The sequence below is a fragment of the Coregonus lavaretus genome (genome assembly GCF_964263955.1).
Source record: "Coregonus lavaretus genome assembly, chromosome: 25".
NCBI lineage: Eukaryota > Metazoa > Chordata > Actinopteri > Salmoniformes > Salmonidae > Coregonus > Coregonus lavaretus.
Genome location: NC_140012.1, coordinates 39,003,910 through 39,031,091, shown reverse-complemented (window position 1 = coordinate 39,031,091; position 27,182 = coordinate 39,003,910). Strand labels below are relative to the sequence as shown.

The 27,182-nt window shown below is 40.6% G+C and overlaps 1 protein-coding gene across 5 annotated transcripts in view; it reads right to left on the bottom strand.

The window, feature by feature from the left end:
* Positions 1-5,604: 5,604 nt before the first annotated feature.
* LOC311101204 (tetraspanin-15-like) overlaps positions 5,605-27,182 on the bottom strand; it is a 35,901-nt gene continuing 14,323 nt past the window's right edge. Inside the window, exons 3-9 of one of the 5 annotated variants that reach the window (XR_014609894.1) lie at positions 23,556-23,630; positions 22,023-22,118; positions 18,682-18,798; positions 14,085-14,135; positions 13,651-13,767; positions 6,691-7,610; positions 5,611-6,483 (exon numbers count right to left, since the gene is read on the bottom strand). Coding sequence is in view for 2 of the 5 variants with exons in the window: in XM_084142307.1 (XP_083998433.1) it covers positions 7,437-7,610; positions 13,651-13,767; positions 14,085-14,135; positions 18,682-18,798; positions 22,023-22,118; positions 23,556-23,630 (630 nt within the window). In the remaining 3 variants the exon portion in view is untranslated. Of the gene's footprint in view, positions 7,611-13,650; positions 13,768-14,084; positions 14,136-18,681; positions 18,799-22,022; positions 22,119-23,555; positions 23,631-27,182 lie in introns of all 5 variants that reach the window. The other 4 variants (XR_014609895.1, XR_014609896.1, XM_084142307.1 and 1 more) reach the window with 4 other exon arrangements.

Genomic DNA, 27,182 nt, shown 5'->3' with positions numbered 1-27,182 from the left:
TTGAAGTGTACCTATGATAAAAATTACAGACCTCTACATGCTTTGTAAGTAGGAAAACCTGCAAAATCGGCAGTGTATCAAATACTTGTTCTCCCCACTGTATATGTAGAGGTGAAGTGATGGGCATTCAGCCATCTATACAGTGAGGGAAAAAAGTATTTGATCCCCTGCTGATTTTGTAAGTTTGCCCACTGACAAAGAAATTATCAGTCTATAATTTTAACGGTAGATTTCTTTGAACAGTGAGAGACAGAATAACAACAAAAAAATCCAGAAAAACGCCTGTCAAAAATGTTATAAATTGATTTGCATTTTAATGAGGGAAATAAGTATTTGACCCCCTCTCAATCTTTCTGTCTCCCAGGTGTCTTTTATTCAGGTAACGAGCTGAGATTAGGAGCACACTCTTAAAGGGAGTGCTCCTAATCTCAGTTTGTTACCTGTATAAAAGACACCTGTCTACAGAAGCAATCAATCAATCAGATTCCAAACTCTCCACCATGGCCAAGACCAAAGAGCTCTCCAAGGATGTCAGGGTCAAGATTGTAGACCTACACAAGGCTGGAATGGGCTACAAGACCATCGCCAAGCAGCTTGGTGAGAAGGTGACAACAGTTGGTGCGATTATTCGCAAATGGAAGAAACACAAAATAACTGTCAATCTCCCTCGGCCTGGGGCTCCATGCAAGATCTCACCTTGTGGAGTTGCAATGATCATGAGAACAGTGAGGAATCAGCCCAGAACTACACGAGAGGATCTTGTCAATGATCTCAAGGCAGCTGGGACCATAGGCACCAAGAAAACAATTGGTAACACACTACGCCGTAAAGGACTGAAATCCTGCAGCGCCTGCAAGGTCCCCCTGCTCAAGAAAGCACATATACATGGCCGTCTGAAGTTTGCCAATGAACATCTGAATGATTCAGAGGAGAACAGGGTGAAAGTGTTGTGGTCAGATGAGACCAAAATTTAGCTCTTTGGCATCAACTCAACTCGCCATGTTTGGAGGAGGAGGAATGCTGCCTATGACCCCAAGAACACCATCCCCACTGTCAAACATGGAGGTGGAAACATTATGCTTTGGGGGTGTTTTTCTGCGAAGGGGACAGGACAACTTCATCCCATCAAAGGGACGATGGACAGGGCCATGTACCGTCAAATCTTGGGTGAGAACCTCCTTCCCTCAGCCAGGGCATTGAAAATGGGTCGTGGATGGGTATTCCAGCATGACAATGACCCAAAACACACAGCCAAGGCAACAAAGGAGTGGCTCAAGAAGAAGCACATTAAGGTCCTGGAGTGGCCTAGCCAGTCTCCAGACCTTAATCCCATAGAAAATCTGTGGAGGGAGCTGAAGGTTAGAGTTGCCAAACGTCAGCCTCGAAACCTTAATGACTTGGAGAAGATCTGCAAAGAGGAGTGGAACAAAATCCCTCCTGAGATGTGTGAAAACCTGGTGGCCAACTACAAGAAACATCTGACCTCTGTTATTGCCAACAAGGGTTTTGCCACCAAGTACTAAGTCATGTTTTTACAGAGGGGTCAAATACTTATTTCCCTCATTAAAATGCAAATACATTTTTTTTCAACATTTTTGACATGCGTTTTTCTGGATTTTTTTGTTGTTATTCTGTCTCTCACTGTTCAAATAAACCTACCATTAAAAGTATAGACTGATCATGTCTTTGTCAGTGGGCAAACGTACAAAATCAGCATGGGATCAAATACTTTTTTCCCTCACTGTATGCAGAGGGGAAGTAATGGACGCTTAGTCCAACTATATGTAGAGGTGAAGTGATGGGCACTCAGCCATCTATATGCAGAGGGGAAGTAATGGACATTAGTCCAACTAAACTCAGCAAAATAAGAAACGTCCCCTTTTCAGGACCCTGTCTTTCAAAGATAATTCGTTAAAATCCTTAATTGTAAAGGGTTTAAACACTGTTTCCCATGCTTGTTCAATGAACTATAAACAATTAATGAACATGCACCTGTGGAACGGTCGTTAAGACACTAACAGTTTACAGACGGTAGGCAATTAAGGTCACAGTTATGAAAACTTAGGACACTAAAGAGGCCTTTCTACTGACTATGAAAAACACCAAAATAAAGATGCCCAGGGTCCCTGCTCATCTGCGTGAACATGCCTTAGGCATGCTGCAAGGAGGCATGAGGACTGCAGATGTGGCCAGGGCAATAAATTGCAATGTCCGTACTGTGAGACCCCTAAGACAGCGCTACAGGGAGACAGGACGGACAGCTGATCGTCCTCGCAGAGGCAGACCATGTGTAACAACACCTGCACAGGATCGGTACATCCGAACATCACACCTGTGGGATAGGTACAGGATGGCAACAACAACTGCCCGAGTTAAACCAGGAATGCACAATCCCTCCATCAGTGCTCAGACTGTCCGCAATAGGCTGAGAGAGGCTGGACTGAGGGCCTGTAGGTCCTCACCAGACATCACCGGCAACAACGTCGCCTATGGACACAAACCCACCGCCGCTGGACCAGACAGGACTGGCAAAAAGTGCTCTTCACTGACGAGTCACGGTTTTGTCTCACCAGGGGTGATGGTCAGATTCACGTTTATCGTCGAAGGAATGAGCGTTACACCGAGGCCTGTACTCTGGAGCGGGATCGATTTGGAGGTGGAGGGTCCGTCATGGTCTGGGGCGGTGTGTCACAGCATCATCGGACTGAGCTTGTTGTCATTGCAGGCAATCTCAACGCTGTGCGTTACAGGGAAGACATCCTCCTTCCTCATGTGGTACCCTCCAGCATGACAATGCCACCAGCCACAATGCTCGTTCTGTGCGTGATTTCCTGCAAGACAGGAATGTCAGTGTTCTGCCATGGCCAGTGAAGAGCCCGGATCTCAATCCCATTGAGCACGCCTGGGACCTGTTGGATCGGAGGACGTCTGGGACCTGTTGGATCGGAGGGTGAGGGCTATGGCCATTCCCCCCAGAAATGTCCGGGAACTTGCAGGTGCCTTGGTGGAAGAGTAGGGTAACATCTCACAGCAAGAACTGGCAAATCTGGTGCAGTCAATGAGTAGGAGATGCACTGCAGTACTTAATGCAGCTGGTGGCTACACCAGATACTGACTGTTACTTTTGATTTTGACCCCCCCTCTTTGTTCAGGGACACATTATTCCATTTATGTTAGTCACATGTCTGTGGAACTTGTTCAGTTTATGTCTCAGTTGTTGAATCTTATGTTCATACAAATATTTACACATGTTAAGTTTGCTGAAAATAAATGCAGTTGACAGTGAGAGGACGTTTCTTTTTTTGCTGAGTTTATATGTAGAGGTGAAGTGATGGACATTAGTCCAACTATATGTAGAGGTGAAGTGATGGACATTAGTCCAACTATATGTAGAGGTGAAGTGATGGGCATTAAGCCATCTATGCATCCATCCTTTGATGTTTTAGGCTCCCACTATTTGTTTTACTGTAGCCATAGCAACATCGCCACAGATGAAGAGATCTCTTTTAGGGCACGTACATCATCAGACAAACATGACAGATGCGATGACTCCATCCACACTCCACTGAAGGAAAAACTTCAGCAGTACCATGGGGATATCGTGAACTCCTGAGAGATAAGAAATATCATTTATTCATTTATAGCCAATCATTTACATGTTATTTTTCAAGACCCGACTGGGTATTTACAGTAGTATGACACACATTGAACACTAATATATGTTAGACATCACTCTACAAGTGTTTTGTCCTCAATGCGTTTGATGTCCTATGAAAGCCCATCAGTATTTCAGTGGTGGTGGGATGTGGATGGGGGGGTCGGTCGGCCCTACCCCCCAGGAGGAGCCCATTCCCCACTTTAAGAACCACTTAACTGCAGACAAAACAAACTATTTGTTCTCACAAACTCTCTGTTGGTAATCTGGAAGACACCGAGGCTGTATATGATTGAGTGGGTGTCATCCTTACAGGACACCTCCTTGATTGTGGTGTAAACAAAAGAGAAAAATGGTTTGTCATGCCACAGCTGTCCCGGGGGCACAGGGCACCATTTCTGAAATAAGAATCCAGTTCCCAAGTCCTCTCTCTCAAATGTGACAGCAGAAGGATAGCTTAAGGGCCCAATTCTTCCTCTGGAAAGAAGGGTACAGGTTTTAGCTGCAGGCCATTTTCAGTGGGCAAAAATTACCTGATTAAAATAGAACCTCCCCAGATGCTCCGTTGTACAAAATCCAAAAGCTGAGGAAGAAATGTTTGTACATGAGATATTTTAAATGTTTTGCTGTTAAAATTGCAGTGTTGCTGGCAGGGCCAAATAATGACAGGCTATCACACATTGTACAAAGATTACATTTCAGTTCCGGTTAGAATAAGTGTACCAAATCCCATTTCGTACATTACGTTACATAAATATCAAGTGGAATTATCCTGTTGTTAAGGGGTCAAATGCTGAATAGTGTCATCACAAGCTATAAAGTACTTTCTAGGTGTCCTTCATGGTTGTTTAGATGTTTCATCCATTTGCCCATTAGAGCACTAACAGTACATAGCATTTTACCCCCAGTGTTAAGTGTGAGTGAAGGATAAAGAGATAAAACAAAGTGAAAGACAAGTGAGAGAGAGTGAGGGCACTGGACGTGAGAGTGGGGGTACTGGACATGAGAGTGAGGGTACTGGACGTGAGAGTACTGGACATGAGAGTGAGGGTACTGGACGTGAGGGTACTGGACGTGAGAGTGAGGGTACTGGACGTGAGAGTGTGGGTACTGGACGTGAGAGTGAGGGTACTGGACGTGAGAGTAGGGGGTACTGGACGTGAGCGTACTGGACGTGAGAGTGAGGGTACTGGACATGAGAGTGAGGGTACTGGACGTGAGAGTGAGGGTACTGGACGTGGGAGTGAGGGTACTGGACGTGGGAGTGAGGGTACTGGACGTGGGAGTGAGGGTACTGGACGTGGGAGTGAGGGTACTGGACGTGGGAGTGAGGGTACTGGACGTGGGAGTAGGGGGTACTGGACGTGGGAGTGAGGGTACTGGACGTGGGAGTAGGGGGTACTGGACGTGGGAGTGAGGGTACTGGACGTGAGAGTGAGGGTACTGGACGTGAGAGTGAGGGTACTGGACGTGAGAGTGAGGGTACTGGACGTGGGAGTGAGGGTACTGGACGTGGGAGTAGGGGGTACTGGACGTGGGAGTGAGGGTACTGGACGTGCTTTGATTTCGTGACAGAAAGACTATGCAAGAATGTCTACACCTAGAAAAAGGACTCCGTCCACAGGGCTCAGTCCACACATTCCTAGGAGAAATGTCAGTATTTGTCTTAAGAAAAACTGAAGGCATCATGGAAAAATGTTTGTTGCCTAGCAGACTAATATGGGTTTTGTATTAGAAAAGTGTTTGAAAAGGTTGAAGAGGGTAAAGTATATTCATGATGACTGTAATGGGTTTGTAGTGGGACAGAGAATAACAATTACACAAAAGGGTTATTTTGGGTGGGCTGGGCTCCATGAAAGAGTAAAATATTTACAGTGTCACAGCCGGACACCTTCTGCATAGACAGACAAACCAGCAGGACAGGAAGAGCAATGAGAAACGCCACTACAGAGGTTGCTCAACATGACTGTAAACATGATTTATTTATTCACCAGATCACTATATAAAATGTTCAAAAGTATTATAGTGAGCTCACACAATAAATAAAAAATAAACAGCATCAGTAAAAAAAAAGAAAAATAAAAAAAAGTTTTTTCAAAAAGGACTAAAACTTTAGAACCTCCACCACAACTGAACAGTAAGATTTCAAAATAAGATCTAAAAAAATCTGACGGCACCTTAAAATAACCAATAGCTTTGACTTTCATTCATTTGATGTAATTTGAGTCCAAAATTAGTTTGACCTTCTATTTGGTGTGGATGGATTCAAATATGAAGTCATTCATCATTGTCTCATGAGAACCACCTCATTTAGTCCTTTGCCATGGAAACTGGCTGCTGATGGCACTTGTGGTCTGAATAAGTATGTAACGGTTAGCCACTAAAACTAGGCATGCAATCCCATACGACCATGCTTTTAACATATACAATCATTGGCAGGAAGACCAAGTAAATTATGCTGCTCTGGGAAGAGTATGACTGATCATGAGCGTAATCCCTCGTCCATCTTGAACACAGTTTAAGAGGCTCACTAGCAGATCCCTCAACACTCACATATTGGAGGTAAATGCCACTGACTGAGCAAAGCCATAAACGTAGCTTCCAAACCATTTAACAGTACAAAATCCTAATTAAATGTGGGCAACAGACCATGTGTATGTTGTACATCATTAACAACGTTGGTATTCCTAACTCAAATGAAGCCACATTGTGTGACTGACCATAAACGTACTGTAAGTTCATTTGATTTTTACTTACAAAAACACTAAAGGGATACTTTGGGATGTTAGCAATGAGGCCCTATATTTACTTCCCCAGAGTCTGATGAACTTGTGGACACCATTTTGATGCATTTGCGTCCAGTATAAAGGAAGTTAAAAGGTAGTTTCGCGAGCCAAGGCTAACTAGCGTTAGCGCAATGACTGGAAGTCTACACGAACAGCTAGCGCTAGTTAACAATTGCACTAATGCTAGTTAATAACTTCCTTCAAACTGCACGCAGATACATCAAAATGGTATCCACGAGTTAATCTGACTCTGGGGAAGTGGATAAAGGGACTCATTGCCCAAATCCTGAACTATCCCTTTAATGTGTTGAACCCATGACATCTCCAATGATTATGAAAATCGGCAATTGGATCAAGGTAGGTACCCTCCATAAAATTCCCCATAGAAAATATATCTCTTTGAAAAGCTAAAAATATCCCATTTAATTAATTGGCATCAATACAGGAGTCTGAGATAATGATGATTGAAATATTGGTATCAAGTTCCTACAAGGGGCTGGCTAGTGAGCTACATATTTGTATTAAGTGGGATAGAAAAATAGTTAAATGTTTTTGCTGTGAATCTATATATAATCAACATTTCACCAATGAGGAAAAAAAGTGAATAATACAAATATATTTATTTCTCACACAGCACAGGTACATACCGGTAGCATACCCTTCTATCCTAATAAAACCTTAATAAATGAACCCCTGAAAAATCAACAATCCCTGAATTGAACCAAAAACACACACTAAAAGGCATCTGAACAGTGTTTGTAAAATTGGAGCTCAGTTGGTAGAGCATGGCGTTTGTAACGCCAGGGTTGTGGGTTCGATTCCCACGGGGGGCCAGTATGAAAAAATATGAAAATGTATGTACTCACTAACTGTAAGTCGCTCTGGATAAGACCGTCTGCTAAATGACTAAAATGTCAATGTAATTGCTCCAGTGTGTTGGAAGGCTGAGGCAGGCACAGCAGTGTTATAGGCTAGTTAGATAACACGAGGCACGCTCAGTCAATCTCTGGCATGCACCTGCAACATTTAGCCATTCTGCCCTGCTTCTTGGGTTCCCTGAAGCCATCACTGTCCCCTGCGTCCAGCAGTCCATCCTGGTAGTTACCATACTCAGCAATGGCATCCTCCACTCGTGTGATGTAGAGCCAGCTAATGATCACACCCAAGAACTGCAAACACAAGGAGATTCAGAGTCAGAGATGGGAAATAGAGTATTGAACTATGCCCTTGGGGTAGATGACCTTGCTTTAGCAAGGCCTAGTTCAATGTGCTGTTAGCAGAAAGATTGGGGCACTTTGGACCTGCAGTGCATTACCGACCACTGCCTTTTTTCTTTGGGGGAGGGGGTTTCCAATAAGCAATTTATTCTGTTTTACATCATGAAATTTTGTCCTTGATACAAAATACATTTCCAAAAAAAAGAAGCATGCATTTTCAACCAAAAGCACAGACCTGAAACAGACAAGAGCTGCAATGATCTATGAACAGGCAGACATTGCTTGTGCTGATTCTAGCGCTTAAGCTACTGTATGTCTATAGCAAATCACACTGCAGAGTATTTGACTTTACTGTTATCAAGAAGAACTGTGCAGAACGCATTAAATAACCCATACAGTACATCTGTATCATCTTGAGGTAAAAAGCTATGGTTAAGAATGTATGAAGAATTTACTTTCTTTGACGGTATCCTTGTGGTTGTATTGCATGTTAAAGTGCTGTAGCCAGCAAGTCAAGTCAGCTATATCATTTTAGTTCCATAACTCATTGACTGAGGGGTCTGAAACTCAGACATAAAAGTGTCCTGCCATTTCAAGTGGCCAGATGGCTAATCAAATCTAAGGCTGTCTGACCACTTGTTCGACCTTGGCCTGTTTCAAATAGACGGGTTAGCTGACAACTTCTAGAAAACGATGCGCACGCTTCAATAAGGCAGAAGTCCATGTGTTGTTGTGATTCTGGATGGTCTGATAGCTACCAACAATGACAAGAAGCTGCCATGTGGGGAATCGTAGATGGCTCATTTCAGCTAGTTTTATCTTGTTGTTGATACCATGTTTTGATTTGAGGTGTTTTGACTGATGTCATGTCTATTTTAATATGGCTAAAATTCACTAGCTAACCAACCAACAATTGTAACAATGTATTTGAGAGACAACAAGTGCTGATTTGTGCAAACCTATTTACATTTTCATTAAACATTGTCAACAATCTAAACCAACCCTGTCTGTTTAGCCCTATAGTCACGCATGAAACGGTTTTGTTGCAAAACAACCAAACCGTCTATGAAAGCCAGCCTCATTTTATCAGACAGAGTGTCATAGTATATAATGTACAGTATGTGGGAGGATTGCTCTAATGACTAGATGACATAGGATTAATCATTCAATGTGGCAACATCAATAAAACATTAGTAGCTCAGTAGAAATACCCTCAAACCAATCAACTACGGGACCTCAGGGAACAACTTCATTCGACAACTCACTTTTGCCTACATGTACTGTAGCTTCAGGTGATAGAGATCAACATTTATTCCCAGAGACAGGCAGCCACAGCTCCTTCCAATCAATAGAAAGTGAGTAAAGACAATGGACTTAATGATTAAAAGTGCCAGTCAGAAGACTTAATCCTTTTTACAGCCACATACTGTGAAACACAAAAGCTGTCTTTAGTCAATACCCTCCAAGTTGTGTTCCCTCCAATACTACATGTGATTGTCAATGTGTGGGACCACATACAGTGCCTTCAGAAAGTATTCACACCCCTTTACTTTTTCCACATGTTGTTGTGTTAGAGCCTGAATTTAAAATTAATCAAATTTAGATTATTGGTCACTGGCCTACCATAATGTCAAAGTGGAATTATGTTTTTCATTTTTTTTAACTAATTCATTCAAAATGAAACGACCCCGAAATGTCTTGAGTCAATAAGTATTCAACCCCTTTGATATGGCAAGCCTAAATAAATTCAGGAGTAAAAATGTGTTTAACCAGTCACATAATAAGTTGCAGACGCAATAATAGTGTTTACCATTATTTTTGAATGACTACCTCATACCTAAGGTCTCTCAGTTGAGCAGTGAATTTCAAACACAGATTCAACCACAAAGACCAGTGAGGTTTTCCAATGCCTCTCAAAGAAGGGCACCTATTGGTAGATGGGTAAAAAAAAAAAAAAAAAAAACAGACATTGAATATCCCTTTGAGCATGGTGAAGTTTTAATTACACTTTGGATGGTGTATCAATACACCCAGTCACTACAAAAGAAACAGGCGTCCTTCCTAACGTCGTTGCCGGAGAGGAAGGAAGCCGTTCAGGGATTTCAACGGGAGGCCAAAAGTGACTTTATAACAGTTACAGAGTTTAATGGCTGTGACAGGAGAAAACTGAGGATGGATCCACAACATTGTAGTTACTCCACAATACTAACCTAATTGACAGAATGAAAAGAAGGAAGGCTGTGCAGAATAAAAATATTCCAAAACATCCGTTTTGCAACAAGGCACTAAAGTAATACTGCAAAAAAAGTTGTCCTGAATACAGTGTCATGTTCGGGGCAAATCCAATACAACACATTACTGACTACCTGCTTGAAAATCTATGGAAAGACCTGAAAATGGTTGTCTAGCAAAGATCAACAACCAATCTGACAAAGCTTGAAAAATTTATTTCAGAATAATGGGCAAATGTTGCACAATTTAGGTGTGGAAAGCTCTTAACATGTGACATAATTTGCCCTTCACAGTAGACTACTCTCTCAACAAAGTCTCAGACACTGACGCATACAATTTTCAAACTTATTAGTGGTAATCAAAGAACAATCTCCATCTTTAAATATCTACAAGTGTATCCCTGTAGCGCTCTCCATCCCTTTTTATACAAGATACAAGTGGCAATATTGTTTATAAATAAACATAGCTAATTAACAGGACATTTTATGGAGCATGTAATGAACAAGGCTCTTGGGACCGTTATGAAACACCTTATCTGCATTTTCACCGACTGCAGGAGAAAAATGTTCCTTCCGGACATAAGTACCTAATTAATACCAGCTATGGTAGAGGAGCATGTAAGTTAAAAACAAGGAAGCCCTTCAAATTCCCTTACTCATCAAGGTCACACTTCAACAGTGAACCTACATGTACAACAATACATTTCTTCAATGTATTAAGCTCAAGTCAGTTATTGAGAGGGTTCTTGCTTATGTCTCCCAACTACCCTTACCCCAAAATGCTGTAAGGGTAGAACAACAAGTTATGCACTCATCTAGACTCACTACTGTGTAAATACTGTTCTGTCTTGACCCGTCTATAGGGGACTCTGGCAAACAACATAAATCAAAGCTCTGTCTCCATAGGGAATTAATGTGTATGTCACATTAACCAAATATGTAATCTATGCAGTGGAGAAGCCTTCATAACTGGGAGGCCCATCCAGCATGCCAAACACACTCATATTCCGAATGGATATACAGTGCATTCGGAAAGTATTCAGACCCCTTGACTTTTTCCACAGTTTGTTACATTACAGCCTTACTCTAAAATGGATTTATATATAAAAAAAGGAAATCTCAATGTACACACAATACCCCATACTGACAAAGCAAAAACAGGTTTTTAAAAATGTTTGCACATTTATTAAAAATTAAAAAATGAAATACCTTATTTACATAAGTATTCAGACCCTTTGCTATGAGACTCCAAATTGAGGTCAGGTGCATCCTGTTTCTATTGATCATCCTACAACTTGATTGGAGTCCACCTGTGGTAAATTAAATTGATTGGACATGATTTGGAAAGGCACACCCCTGTCTATTTAAGGTCCCACAGTTGACAGTGCATGTCAGAGCAAAAACCAAGCCATGAGGTCGAAGGAATTGTCCATAGAGCCCGATACAGGATTGTGTCGAGGCACAGATCTGGGGAAGGGTACCAAGAAATGTCTGCAGGATTGAAGGTCCCCAAGAACACAGTGGCCTCCATCATTCTTAAATGAAAGAAGTTTGGAACCACCAAGACCTTTCCTAGAGCTGGCCGCCCGACCAAACTGAGCAATCGGGGGAGAAGGGCCTTGGTAGGGAGGTGACCAAGAACCCGATGGTCACTCTGACAGAGATCCAGAGTTCCTCTGTGGAGATGGGAGAACCTTCCAGAAGGACAACAATCTCTGCAGAACTCCACCAAATCAGGCCTTTATGGTAGAGTGGCCAGACGGAAGCCACTCCTCAGTAAAAGGCACATGACAGCCCGCTGGGAGTTTGCCAAAAGGCACCTAAAGGACTCTCAGTCCATGAGAAACAAGATTCTGTGGTCTGATGAAACCAAGATAGAACTCTTTGGCCTGAATGCCAAGCATCACGTCTGGAGGAAACCTGGCACTATCCCTACGGTGAAGCATGGTGGTGGCAGCATCATGTTGTGGGGATGTTTTTCAGTAGCAGGGACTGGGAGACTAGTCAGGATCGAGGGAAAGATGAACGGAGAAAAGTGCAGAGAGATCCTTGATGAAAACTTGCTGCAGAGCGCTCAGGACCTCAAACTGGGGCGAATGTTCACCTTCCAACAGGACAACAACCCTAAGCACACAGCCAAGACAACGCAGGAGTGGCTTCGGGACAAGTCTCTGAATGTCCTTGAGTGGCCCAGCCAGAGCCCGGATTTGAACCCGATCACACATCTATGGAGAGACCTGAAAATAGCTGTGCAGCAACGCTCCCCATCCAACCAGACAGAGCTTGAGAGGATCTGCAGAGAAGAATGGGAGAAACTCCCCAATACAGGTGTGCCAAGCTTGTAGCGTCATACCCAAGAAGACGAGGCTGTAATCGCTGCCAAAGGTGCTTCAACAAAGTACTGAGTAAAGGGTCTGAATACTTATGTAAATGTGATATTTCATTTTTTGTAATACATTTGCAAAAATGTATACAAACCTGTTTTTGCTTGGTCATTATGGGGTATTGTATGTAGATTGATGAGGGGAGAAAACAACATTTTAATCCATTTTAGAATAAGGCTGTAACGTAACAAAATGTGGAAAAAGTGAAGGGGTCTGAATACTTTCCCGAATGCACTGTAGTTCCTCATTAAAATCAGTTACTGCGCTTGACATGGGAAGGAATGCAGTAGTAGGGTTTTGATATTTCAATTCTTAAGCCGGGATTCAATCCAATCAGCGGTAGATCCGACTTATAGCGGGCTCGGCACAGGGCTGGGATTCAATCCGATCGCTCTCTGTCGACTCGGCTATGTAGCTTTTAAAAGGCAATGTTACTACATTCACGGGAACACTGCCTTTCAAAAAAGGTGCATAGCTGACAAAGAGGGATTGAATTCTGTCTCTAGACTTTTCATGATTGCATATAAACAACAGAAACCAATCTAAAGAAAGAGTAGTTATGCAGCAGATGGAGGCTCGGTTCACAGTAATGCAATTAACAAAAACATTACACATACCTGAAAAATGGGTTTGGGGGTTTTTCTACCGCAGATTGATAAGCGTGGACTAGATATATTGTGGTGATGATTAAAAATGGATAAAAACTAGTTAATTGCATCCGCCATGGAGCCAGTTTCATAATATTACCATATGTCCGAGCTGCTTGCCATAGTTTTGAAGTAATGGTGAAAAAAAACGGGCCTTATTTTAGGGCATTTTTCAACCTGCCAGCTCGTATTAGTTGTATTTGTACCAACAGCTAGAATAACTCAAAATGCTCATAATATGTTCTGAGAAACTACACACAGAATTTTAAAATGTAAATTCTATATTGCACATTTCTCCTGTTTTCTCTCTGTCCTTGATAAGATGGACATGCAATTGGAAACCAATGGAAAGTGTCCAATGTGCCAATCAATGACTTGTTCTGAGGCTGAGTTTAGAAACTGATAAGGAGGATGCATCATCCTCTCTAGTCGAGATATGAGACCATTATAGAAACTGATAAACTCCACCACACAAATCTGTGTAATAGGATAAATTCATGAACTAAACAATTTCGTATGTGATTTCCTAAATCAAACATGAAAAAGAGCTCACAATATAACTGCATACTTTCCATCTGTCAATAATCGCTGGCATTTTTTTACACCAGTACCTGCCTTCTGCTAAAGCCATTAACCAAAGTTCTGAGCCCACGACATCACTGTGTGAACCATTAATTGTGTAATATTGGTGGACATCAGATGTCAGTCTGACATGGTGGTTAGCTCTTACCTGGGGGAATAAGATGCCAAGCAGCAAGCCAGCCATTGTCTTATAGTTATCCATTAACCAGATGAAGACAGCATCAGTACAACCTCTGATGTAGATGTCGTTCTGCAAGGCCAGCCTCTGACAGGAGGGACACAATGTACAGTGTAAACATGGAATGGCAGGCCTGTGTGTGAATACGTACATGGCCACGGGGAAGATGTTTGGGGGTGGGGGTACTGCTACACCACTACTTCTAACAGCTATGAATACGTATGATTGATGTGTGTGATATGGTCTTTCATATGTGTTTAAAAAGCAAATATTAATTTGACACTTTGGTTATTTGTCTGCACTGTTCCTTTGTATGACATCGGTACACATCCATTTCACATTTAGACTTCCACATTTCAGAAATTGAGACGGTGAGAGACAACATTTCATTCAGACTGTCTTACCTCTTTGTCAAGGAGCTTATATCCACATAGTGTGTTGGCAACTTCATTAGGCTGAAAAGGCAAGATAACACTACGTCAAAGCGATGTAACATATTTCAACACATTATTGGCAGGTTACACAAGCATATTTGAAGTTAGGATACATTTGATGAGGATTATCCAGAGAATTCAGCATCTTGAGGAATCTCCTCTACAATCTCCACTTGCTTTTCTCAAACAGCTTGATGCTTGTGTGTGTACAAAGTTGTGGGAAAGTTAATAAAATGTCTAAACGTGGGAACCCTTTGACTTGTCGATCTTCTAAAATTGGTGTTAGAAATATTAGATCTCATGTCAAACAGGCTGGGAAGCCTTGGTCTAGTTGAACTATTTTAGAAGTTTGGCCCTTTGGCTAGTAGCCTGGGTAACAGTCTGTTTCAGCTAACATGCCACTCCTTGTCATGCTAATTACACAGAGTACAAGGAGTGGAATGTTAGCAAAACAGGTTCTGGATTTCAGGCTACTTGGAGTCCAGCTTATAGCTACATAGCCATTACCCCTCAGAGAGAGATCACAAATCAGTCATCACATTAGGGAACACAAAACACAAGCCAACACAAAACTCTGCATGTTCAAATGATTTACACAATGGATATGTAGGTCAATATCCAGCCCGAGGACATGCTCAAAAGAGCAACCAATAAACCTATTTAAAATATTTGCTAAGACTTCGATTTAAATATTAGTAAGGAATGCGGCAGAACGCATTCCTTAGAACGCATTCCGCAGAATTTTTGAAAGAAAAGGCCATTTGAAACAAGTTGTTAACCTCTATGGGATCGGTGTCCACGCCCGGCCATCTAGATGTGTGAAAGTTAGTGTATAAGCTAATGATCCATGATGTATGACATTCCTGGGAGTGTGTAAACTTACATTTTGTATTATCATTTTTGTATGTTCTCTATAGTTATGTACTTGAAAATGTATCAATTGACCAATTTGGCACATTTGAGCAGACTTGATACAAAATAGTCCAGTATTGCAACGCTTCACTGGATCAATCTGAAACTTTGCACACACACTGCGCCTAAACTGCAATATTATATTGTGGCCTTTCTCTTGCATTTCAAAGATCTAATGTGTTATATTCTCCTACATTAATTTCACATTTCCTCAAACTTCAAAGTGTTTCCTTTCAAATGGTATCAAGAATATGCATATCCTTGCTTCAGGTCCTGAGCTACAGGCAGTTAGATTTGGATATGTCATTTTTGGCAAAAATTGAAAAAAAGGGTCCGATTTTTAAGAGGTTAAACATTGCCAAAAAAAAAAACACGATCCCCATCATTTATTAAAAAGGTAGAAACAGTAGACTGTAATAAGTGAGGGAAAACACACAACACATCAATGCAGCCCTGAATGACCTACACTAGAGAAATCTACTGGCTTCAGCTTTTTTTCCCCAAAACAGACATGTACCTCTTTTTATAGACAAAATGATGCTGTGAGAAGTTGCCCATTGTATTTTACTTGAATTAATTCCACTTGAATGATAAAGGTATACATTATTCAGGGTATTTTGACACAAATATCCCTGAGCAACTGTGCATGTTCAGAAAACAACAATAGTGGTCTTTCAATCTTTTTGCTCAATGATGGCATGACCATGGGCATTTTGACAGGCATTTAAAAACAAATCGGACACTTCAGGAAAGTTGCCAAGTAGAGGCATTTGAATTGTCAATAGATCAAAATTGTTTAAAACAACAAGAGCTAAGACAGACATTTTCCAGACTGTTCCAATTTTTTATTCCCTTCAGAGACTGGATCTTAATTGTGGACAAACAATGCAAGGTTTTTTGTCTCACGCTTTTCTGTGAATCCTTGTGAGGTGTCAATATCTGGAGTTTAGAGATAAGAGAACACATTAAGCCAGATGGGCGGGGGTTTACCCTGAAGGTTCTCTGCTACTACATCTCAAATCCCAGCAACTATATGGAGAAAACCATGAGCTTGAAATATAGAGCGTGCATATTTTGACAAATCAGGTTAAAACTTGAAATCTGTGACAACATTAGACAAAAGGTTTCCATGTCCATAATCAGTTTAATAAATAGACTGAGTCTTTTTTACCTTTCCATTTAAAATCAGAACCACTATTAGGATTCAGAGCCATCAGGACAACATATTAGGATTCAGAGCCAGATCCTCTTACAGTGGCATGGCAGCATAACCCCCGTCCCCGGCTGCCTATGTCCTCTCTGTACTTCTTAATAGCACAAAGTGGTTGCCAGTTCTGCTGAGTGACACCCTGCCTGGTTAGCTGTGCTCTCAGAGAGAGAGAGGGAGAGGAGAGAGGAGATGGTAAAAGCTCACATCCACAGACAGCACTCACAAAACATGGGGTCTCTACGTCTCCCCTCCCAGAGGGCCGGAGCCCTAGGACCATGCCTGAGGACAGCCTGACCTGATGATTCCTGGCTGTTCCTGTCCCCAGTCCACCTGTTCCAGCTGATGATCCAGTGCTGCTGTTCTGACTGCAGCTGTGGACCCTTGACCTAACTTCACCTGGCGCGCTACCTTGCCCCGGACCCCTGCTGATTGATGGTTTGTGTGTACCTTCTTACTTATACATTCAATTGCTTTCTCAGCAAATTAATAATGCAATGTTTTTTCAGTCAGATTTTTAGACAGTTCACAACATTAATCTTTTCAATAAATGTTTCTATTTAGCTATGAGTAAATACAGAACCAAATCACAGCCCCATGATGTTGATTAACGAAGATCACGATTACCCTCTTTCCCCATGTGCAATGTTTCTGGCAATGGTTGCAACATATAAAAAAGAAATGTTGACTCAAATTAGCACCTGACAACAATTTTCCCATTTTATTTCAGATGAGTAAGTCTGTGACCAGATAAATAAGAATTGCATTGCAAGCATTGCAAGCTGTGATATTAAAATCTGATGGCATTTGAGTCCCTCGCCTCTGCAACCATGAAAAACACTTTAAAATTACAAATAGTTGCACATCATACTGGTTTTTGTTTATATTGAACTGTTTATCAATGATAAAACATAATGCAAGTCCTTTATACTGCAAATCCTATATTTTAATGCATTGTTTAAAAGTACTAAGGGGAAGCAAATAGGCTTGTCCCAGTAGTGATGAGTAGAGTTGTAGTGACATATTTTTCGGATTTAGAAAAATCTATTATTTTGAATGCTAGAAAATAAACAAAAATAATTCATATATTGTATAGCTCAATAAAAACAAATAAGGCTATTCAAATAGTTTAAAACAAATATATATGTCCCTAAGTTTTATGTTATTGGTGTTACCACCTTGAAAATCAATCATTACAAAGTTATACAAGGACCTTGAGCATTCCCTCCAGTGGGAAACTTATCAGGCAAGGGGTCTATATTAAAGAAAATGAATCACAGCCTTTTAGTAGGTCATAAATTTGAGGATTCCATTGATAATTTAGTGCGTCTTAAGTAAAAAGTGTTATTGGTGTGACTCAATTTAAATGAAGAGGAATTACATTGTGAGCAAAAGTATTAATCATATCAATTCAGTAAATTATTTTTGAAGGATGAGCATCTGTGGCCACCATTTAAGAAAATCCTCAATTACCTATTTGTTATTGGCATTTTCGTCATTGGTGTTACTACTCCTACTGGTGGCACAATGTTATCATAATGATAACAATTATTTAAAGTCATTAAGCTGTCATATTAGTTGATGTAGAATGGGAAGAGGTACCCAAATAAATTAAAATAAAAAGAATGCCACAATTCAAGAACGACCCTACTGTTAAATTTAGGGCTCAGAACTACAACACATGTCATAGAAGGCATCTAGAGATGAACAGAGATCAAATCTAAGCTATTGATGAATAGTTTTCAACAAGTGTGCAAATGGATTAGGGTACATGCAGTGTTGTTATGGATGTGGTCTCCAATAAGGCCTAGTGGTTAGAGCGTTGGGCCAGTAACCGAAAGGTCGCTGGTTTAAGTACCAGAGCCGACAAGGTGAAAAATCTGTCGATGTGCCCCTTGAGCACTTAACCCTAATTTGCTCCAGGGGTGCCATACTACTATGGCTGACCCTGTAAAAACAACACATTTCACTGCACCTATCCGGTGTATGTGACAATAAAACATTCTCTGCTGAAACAATACAATGCTAAACAGCTCAGTTATGAGTGTAAATAACCAGAATTTTTCAGCCATTTGGAGAAAACAGGTTAGAGAGGCGGGCCAGTAACTGGAAGGTTGTCGGTTTGGAACACAGGGCTGACGGATAAAAGCAGGCGGGAGTGAACTGCAGCCGGAGGGTTGCTGGCCTCATTATCCCCTATGCTAGCTACTGACGGTTTGCCCTCAAGCAAGAAACTTAAACCCCCAAAACTGCTCCACGGTCACTGTTCTGCTGAGCTGACCCTCTGCTGCTCCCAGCCTGTCGTGTGTGTGTGTGTGTTTGGGGTGTTGGGTTGGGTACTGTGACAGATTTTAATTTTATTTCAAATTTGCATTCAAATGGATTTAAATAAAGATCTATTATATTGTAATTTGCATAATGAGCTCTTGATGGAAGAGCAGCAGAGACCTTGTTTTGGAGGCAGCAGGTGTAAGGCACTCCACAAGCCAGCGGCCCAGGAGCTGTACAGTTATGGTACATGTTCACTTCCCAGTCTTTGTACTCCTGCCCTCCACAACACTTGAACTGTAAAGAACAGACAGAAACAAACACAGCTGTATTAATAATCAAAACAGTTATAGAATAGTATGCCTGTACCAATATTCCAAAACATCCTGTTTGCAACAACGCACTAAAGTAATACTGCAAAAAACGTTTGTGTTATGTTTGGGGCAAATCCAATACAACACATTACTGAGTACCACTCTCCATATATTCAAGCATAGTGGTGGCTGCATCATGTTATGGGTATGCTTGTAATCGTTAAGGACTGGGGAGTTTTTCAGGATAAAAAAGAAACGGAATGGAGCTAAGCACAGGCAAAATCCTAGAGGAAAACCTGGTTCAGTCTGCTTTCCACCAGACACTGGGAGATTAATTCACCTTTCAGCAGGACAATAACTTAAAAAACAAGGCCAAATCTACACTGGAGTTGCTTACCAAGAAGACAGTGAATGTCCGAGTTACAGTTTTGACTTAAATCTGCTTGGAAATCTATGGCAAGACCTGAAAATGGTTGTCTAGCAATGATCAACAATCAACTTGACAGAGCTTGAAGAATTTAAAAAAGAATAATGTGCACATTTTGTAAAATCCAGGTGTGCAAAGCTCTTAGAGACTTACCCAGAAAGCCTCACAGCTGTAATCGCTGCCAAACTGAGCTACGCCACTGGCCTATACCTTTTTCCCTCTTTAAAAACACACAACTTTAAAAGGCTTATTTAAGCGGTCAAAAACCCTTTATGTCTACACAGATACACACATCCTATACAATACGTTTTTAACAGGTCCTTACATCAGGCACAACAAGTGGCATAACTCCTAGCTTTAGCACACACTAGCACGCCATTTGCTTATACATGTTTTTTTGACGCATAGACTATAGCCTTATAAAGGGCTTTGAAATTGTTGTTAGTTTGAACTTCAAGTACAATTTCAAACTTTTCTTCTCTGGTACAGCAAGGTTGTTTACACATTGAGCTTTTGCAATTACTATAATTTACAAGAGCTGAGATACACACTGTGGATCTGCTTTCTTCCAATCTCATACCGGAAAAGGCTCTTAAAACACCTAGAGCAATTTGCTAGTAATTATTTCAATTAGCTGGATAGGATTCTCTGACAGTTAAGTGTATAGCATTATGCTTGTGAAACATAATTTGGTCATTTAGAACCCTGTAAAGTTTCAGTAAAGGGATCAAAATTAACACCGTTATTAAGAATGTCCAGAGGTAAATTCCACCTTATTCTTGAATAATATGGATATTCACTATTCTGCATTCATTCATTGAGCCAACTGCTGTCATGGGGGAATGTATGAATAAATATTAGTCCACTTTTTGTTTTTCTTCGAGCAGCGGCATTCGTATGACAGTCCCCCAACTCATTTGAATGGCTCTGCATCTCAAATACAGCTAGGGTAATTACTTCAGCATTTAGCTAGTTTCAGTAAACTAGTCACTCTTAGTAGAGTGGCTTTTTAAATCTAGATTGTAAGAGAATCATTTAGAAAAATCAGGGCATCTTTACCTATGAACACGTTTATTCCTGAAGAAAACCCACAAACAAACATGGATGTGATGATGGAGAACTAAATAAGATACAGTGGCTCTGACATGATTGAGTTAAAAGAACATGAGGTAAAGAGATCTTGGTTGTGCTTAGGGAGGTTAGCAAGTAACCTTTTCTCCAGCAGATTGTACCAGCGCTATGCACCAACTCCATGGTTCAGCAAAGAGACCAAGTAGACCAGTTCAGACTTAGAGCGTAAGAACTAACCCAAGCCAAAGCAATACTCGTCCTAATCTAGAGATTAATAAACAAATACTGGCCTGTGCTAAAATGTTAAAATGTCCGTTTTGGACACACGCAAAACCTAGAAGCGAAATATATCACACCCGAGCCAGAAATCTAATTCAGCCATCTAGTGTTCTGCCAAAGAGGCTTGAGATATGCGCATCCATTTGAGTGCTATTAAAATACCCTGCTATAATTACAGTCATTACATACACAAGTAATGACTTGGAATAGCAGAGACCTTTGCTTTAAAAGCGTAAATACCGACGTTGAACATTCACAAATGTTTTGCGTGTCGCTGCAAACTCATTTTAATAGTGTACCTTTTCACATTCCTGTAAAGTGAACGTTTTTTTATACGAATACATTTGCAGATGTCTCAAACCAGTTGCAGAATGTCACGTCTCCCTAAAAAGCTGTGCCTCGGACGCCACTAAAACCATAATGTAAGACTTCCTACGGTACACAATACATACATTTCCCCCCCAAGTCTCCAACTTGGCTGGCGAGACGCCTCAGAGTTAAAAGCAAACTGAACTACACTTACTCCCTCGCACTCTAAAAATAAGTCTGACGTAGACGCAAACACTTTCTAATCTGAAGCAGTTCAACATCTCACCATAAACCTGCACTTAAGAAAAATATTCTCTGAAAACCCTGTCAAAGTACCTAGGGGGAAAAGCGCTAGAACACAAAAACTCTTATTCAATAGTGAGTTTAGAAACAGTTTTCCTTTCTATTGATCTGGAAGGGTTTTCAAGGCTATAAAAGGGGACAGCAGCACTCACTCAATGCAGTTGTATTGATTTACCTCCTCCTATCAACAAGTCCAAACTAACACCACTACCTTCCTCAGTGGGGATTGTTAAAGCTCCTTTGTTTGACGCGCTTCAGGATATGTCAAACACATCACAGTTGGAGAGAATCGAGACGGTGTGACACAAAGTTCTATTACGGGAGACAGACAAAGCTGTCCTCCAACATTCAGTTCCAATTTACAAGTAGTTATTTCCTTCAACGTTTTCCATTCTGCAAACAGCTTTGTGTTGCTCATGGAATAAAATATTGTGAGTATAATGCTCAAAATAAATCACAAATATAAACGTAGGTTGCTTTTCTATCCTCCTGTGTAACAATTTATGTCAAAGCAGGATCGCTGGTGAAAATGAGTTCCCAATAACACATTTGGCCAAGGTTAGGTGTGAGAAGGAGAACTCCAAATGCTGCATGGACAGCATCCATCGCTCTCCCACCCAGTAGGAATCTTCTAATTACAACAAACCGCTCTTTGCCCTTGAGTCAAGTCTGCCAACCCCTACCACTATGTCACAAAGTGAATAACCACAAATTACATTTGGTCAACAGCAATGAAAAACACAATAAAGGATCTCAGAGGCAAAAGCTGGCAAACAGTTTAAAAGAAAATCCTCTTATCTTTCAAACAGAAATCTTACCTTTCTCTGAACAAAGTCCATGATGTTTTTGAAATCCAGATCATCGTAGTAATTCACTATTCCTTTGCGAATGTTTTTGTTTAAGAGATCCACAGTCTATGGTGGAAAAGAAAAATAGAGGTATGAAATGTATTAAGACTGTAGGGTTGAGATATTAGTGTGTAGGCAGCTTTATAACAATTGAATACATTTAAAAATGGGGAACTCTTCACTGACCAACACTTGAGCTCTCCCTATATTGCTCCTCTCAATAAAAACGACCTACATTTCTGTCATGAGCAATTCCTCAGAGACAAATTACTGTGTAACCTATTTTTGATAGGATCATGTTCAGACTTGAGACGTTTAAATACAATTCAAACCTTTCAATAACATATGTATTTGACCATTGGAGGATTAGTTACTGTTGAGATTTGAATGGCAATTTTCTCTCTACAGATTAGACCAGTCATTGCTGTTTAAATTTTAACTTAAATATTTATGAAATATTGAAATGCTGTGCTTCTATAACTTTCTTTATTCTTTTTCTTCTTCTGCCAAAAACATTCCTGAGTTTTCTACATCTAATCTTCAATACAGATCCAATGGAAGTGTGCTTATGAAGCTGATCTAGTTATTGTCTTTGACACATCAGGAAAGGGTCATCATGCAATAAAAAAAAAATGTACTAGTTGATTTTTATTATTTATGAGCATATAAAATTAAGTGTCTCACATTCTCAGAAGTTAAAGTGGATTATCAGATTGCCGGTGGGGGGGGATTTAAAAAAATATATCTATAAATGTATTGTATGAATCCTATGAATTGAGATAATAAAAACTTGATGTAAAAGAAGTTAGTGGCTTAACAATGTAAAGGCCAGAAATCTTTCACATATTTAAAAACACAATGGGAATGGAATTTCATAGACAATACGTTTGAAAATGCCTACATGGAAACCACAAGTGGCAATCTGAAATCAAATTGGCAGTTAATATCCTGATAACAACACAACTTATTTAGTCCCACTCCGTTAACGTATTGTAATGTAGACGTTTCATAAACTTGGTAGCGCTCCAACTTAAAGCAGCAATCAGCAGTTGAAACAATAACAAAGCCTCTCCCAGACACTGTTTTGGTAAAAAGAATGTAACCACTCTCAAATTCATAGACAGAGATATTGGTGCAAGGATCCATGATATCAAAATTATAGTTTTAACCATCTTGAGGCTATATAGTGTTTGTTTACATTTACTTTGTTTACAAACATTGGAGTAAAACAAGCTTATATTTTGGGCTCTGATGGGATACGACAGTTGAAATAAGCTCATGAGGCATTTATAAGTTATATTCTTCAAGAATCAATGTGTACATATCATTCATTTATACATCCAAAAATGGATGTAGCAGCTGCTGATTGTCCCTTTAAAATCAGAACTTTGCACAAGCCCAGGTAAATGTATCCAATAAGAGATGGCATGAGTCCTTTTTGTGTATATAGAGATTGAGAGAAAGCTAATGATTATGAGTTTAATAATGTAAAATAATTGGTACCTGATGCCTGAAAGCCAGAGCCAGAATGCCACCGAGGAGCTCCAGAACGAGACAGACTGTCAAGGTGTAGAGAAACTTTTTTTTAAATAAAAAAATATTTTAAAGGTTAATACACATAACAGTCAACTACAGAACAGTCAAGTTTAACAGTTGAATGGTCTGGTTAGCGTCCTTTTGATAATATCTTTGATCGTATTTTGCTAACCACAAAACCAATGGTTAGCTCTGACATCTACACTGCTGCTGCTCTCTACCATTTTCAGCTAGGGCTCAGAATTATTTTTTATATATAAAAATAAATGTATTGGAAAACAAATGTATTGATCAATGATTGATGAAATTGAAGGGGCGCCGATCTAAGATGTTGCTGATTGTATGCCTAATGTCTTTGAATATCAGGCTCAATTCAAAACTGCCTGTATTGTAGTTTCTGCATTGTAGCATTTTTTAAAGAAAAAAAAAACGTTCCCCAATGAAATAAAATTGCAGAATTTCTTTGGGGTAAAAATACCTTGCTTTTAGAAGAAAACAAAAAACTCAAATACATTCAAAAGGGAGTCGACCTATATAAAGGAATCAAATTCAAGACGTTACAAGTACTGGTGTCTCATTAAAAGTGGATGCAAGCATCTCAAATGTGATTAATATTCATTCGGTCATTAATTCATAAGAGCAAAGTGAAAAATGCAAAATGGATGAGGGCCTGCTACAGTATGATTACATATTTCAAATGTTGTCAATGCGGGTGGCCGGGGTGGCTAAACTGTGCCAAATGAATACTCAGTGAGAATTATGTAGCTAGTGGACTTTCATTAGGGGTCGTCTTCATTATCTGTTTGACCTTGCAGACAAACCAAACTAAAAACAAACCAAGCTAAAAACAGAGCCAAATGTGATGCTTTGCAACGTTTATGGCTTAGCACATACTGATATGAGAGCTAAATAATCTCATGCCACTAGCACTGAAGACCTGAAATTATATTGAGAAATACTGTTTCAAGGAATGTACACAGTCACAGAAGCACATAAGGCTCATTCCATGTCCATGCAGTGAGTGTTGTAACTTGTAACTTCCTAGAATTGAACAACTGAAACCAATGGAATCGTACTGTAAAAAAGGCTGGCCCTCTTAACCTGACTGGCCTTCAGACCTGTCAATCATCCCTCTCAATTCCAACCAATCAGGGTGCTTGGATGCACTCCAGGTCTCCACCCCGCACACCTCAAGTCAGAGCATGTTCCCCTGCCGTCTCGAGAAGATTTGTGTAGTGATGGACTCTTACATCACTGTTTTTCTATCTTGAAGTGTTATGCACCACCTACAGTGCATCCGGAAACTATTCAGACCTCTTCCTTTCTCCACATTTTCTTACGTTACAGCCATATTCTAAAATGGATTAAATAAATAACAAATCCTCAATCTACACACAATACCCCATAATGACAAAGCGAAAACAGCTTCTTTTTTTGTGTGCAAACGACAAAAAAAGAAAAAACAATTATTTACATAAGTATTCAGTCCTTTTGCTATGAGACTCGAAATTGAGCTCAGGTGCATCCTGTTTCCACTGATCATCTTTGAGATGTTTCTACAACTTCATTGGAGTCCACCTGCAGTAAATTCAATTGATTGGAAATGATTTGCAAAGGCACACACCTGTCTATATAAGGTCCCATAGTTGACAGTGCATGTCAGAGCAAAACCCAAGCCATGAGGTCGCAGGAATTGTCCGTAGAGCTCCGAGACAGGATTGTGTCGAGGCACAGATCTGGGGAAGGGTACCAAAAAATGTCTGCAGGATTGAAGGTCCCCAAGAACACAGTGGCCTCCATCATTCTTAAAAATGGAAGAAGTTTGGAACCACCACGACTCTTCCACCAACTGAGCAATCGGGGGAGAAGAGCCTTGGTCAGGGAGGTGACCAAGAACCCAATGGTCACTGACAGAGATCCAGAGTTCCTCTGTGGAGATGGGAGAAACTTCCAGAAGGACAACCATCTCTGCAGCACTCCACCAATCAGGCCTTTATGGTAGAGTGGCCAGACAGAAGCCACTCCTCAGTAAAAGGCACATGACAGCCCACTTGGAGTTTGCCAAAAGGCACCTAAAGGACTCTCAGACCATGAGAAACAAGATTCTCTGGTCTGATGAAACCAAGATTGAACTCTTTGGCCTGCATGCCAAGTGTCATGTCTGGAGGAAACCTGGCACCATCCCTACAGTGAAGCATTGTGGTGGCAGCATCATGCTGTGGGGATGTTTTTCAGTGGCAGGGACTGGGAGACTAGTCAGGATCAAGGGAAAGATGAACGGAGCAAAGTACAGAGAGATCCTTGATGAAAACCTGCTACAGAGCATTCAGGACCTCAGAATGGGGCAAAGGTTCACCTTCCAACAGGATAATGACCCTAAGTACACAGCCAAGACAACGCAGGAGTGGCTTCGGGACAAGTCTCTGAATGTCCTTGAGTGGCCCAGGCAGAGCCCGGACTTGAACCCGATCAAACATCTCTGGAGAAACCGAAAATAGCTGTGCAGCGACACTCCCCAACCAACCTGACAGAACTTAAGAGTATCTGCAGAGAAGAATAGGAAAAACTCCCCAAATACAGGTGTGCCAAGCTTGTAGCGTCATACCCAAGACAACTCAAGGCTGTAATTGCTGCCAAAGGTGCTTCAACAAAGTACTGCGTAAAGGGTCTGAATACTTATGTAAATGGTATATTTCTATTTTGTATTTTTAATAAATTTTCAAACATTTCCAAAAACTTGTTTTTGCTTTGTCATTATGGGATATTGTGTGTACATTGATGAGGGGGGGAACAATTTAATCCATTTTAGAATAAGGCTGTAACGTAACAAAATGTGGAAAAAGTCAGGAGGTCTGAATACTTTCCGAATGCACCAAATATAAAACCTAATGGACGGAGCTGTGTCCACGTGCGTGTGTGTGGTGGTGGTGACCAAGTTACAGTGATGGGCCTCAACATCATGTTCTAACTGAACAGATCTATAGTTGTCAGAACCAAAACCAATCAGCATTAAGTTTATAGCGGGTGAGGGCATATCCAGCCAACCTCTCAGATGAGCTCAAGCTAGCCGTTTTTACATTGTCCTACTGTTTGCCGGATTTAGCGACCAACCCTTTTTTCAGGTACAATGGAACCAATGGAGTAGTCCCAAAAGTGTAAAGCCCAAGGTAAATAAAGCACAGCTTAAATACATGAACATATTGTATTTGCCATACAGTGCATTCAGAAAGTATTCACACCCCTTGACTTACTACACATTTTGCTGTGTTAACAGCCTGAATTCAAAATTGATTAAATATATATTTTCCCCCCCGCACCCATCTACACAAAACACCCATAATGACAAAGTGAAAACATGTTTAGTCATTTTTGCAAATGTATTGAAAATGAAATACAGAAATATCTCATTTACATAAGTATTCACACCCCTGAGTCAATATCTTTGGCAGCAATTACAGCTGTGAGTCTTTCTGGGTTTGCACACCTGGATTGTACAATATTTGCACATTTTTCTTTTTAAAATTCTTCAAACTCTGTCAAGCTGGTTGTTGATCATTGCTAGACATCCATTTTCGAGTCTTGCCATAGATATTC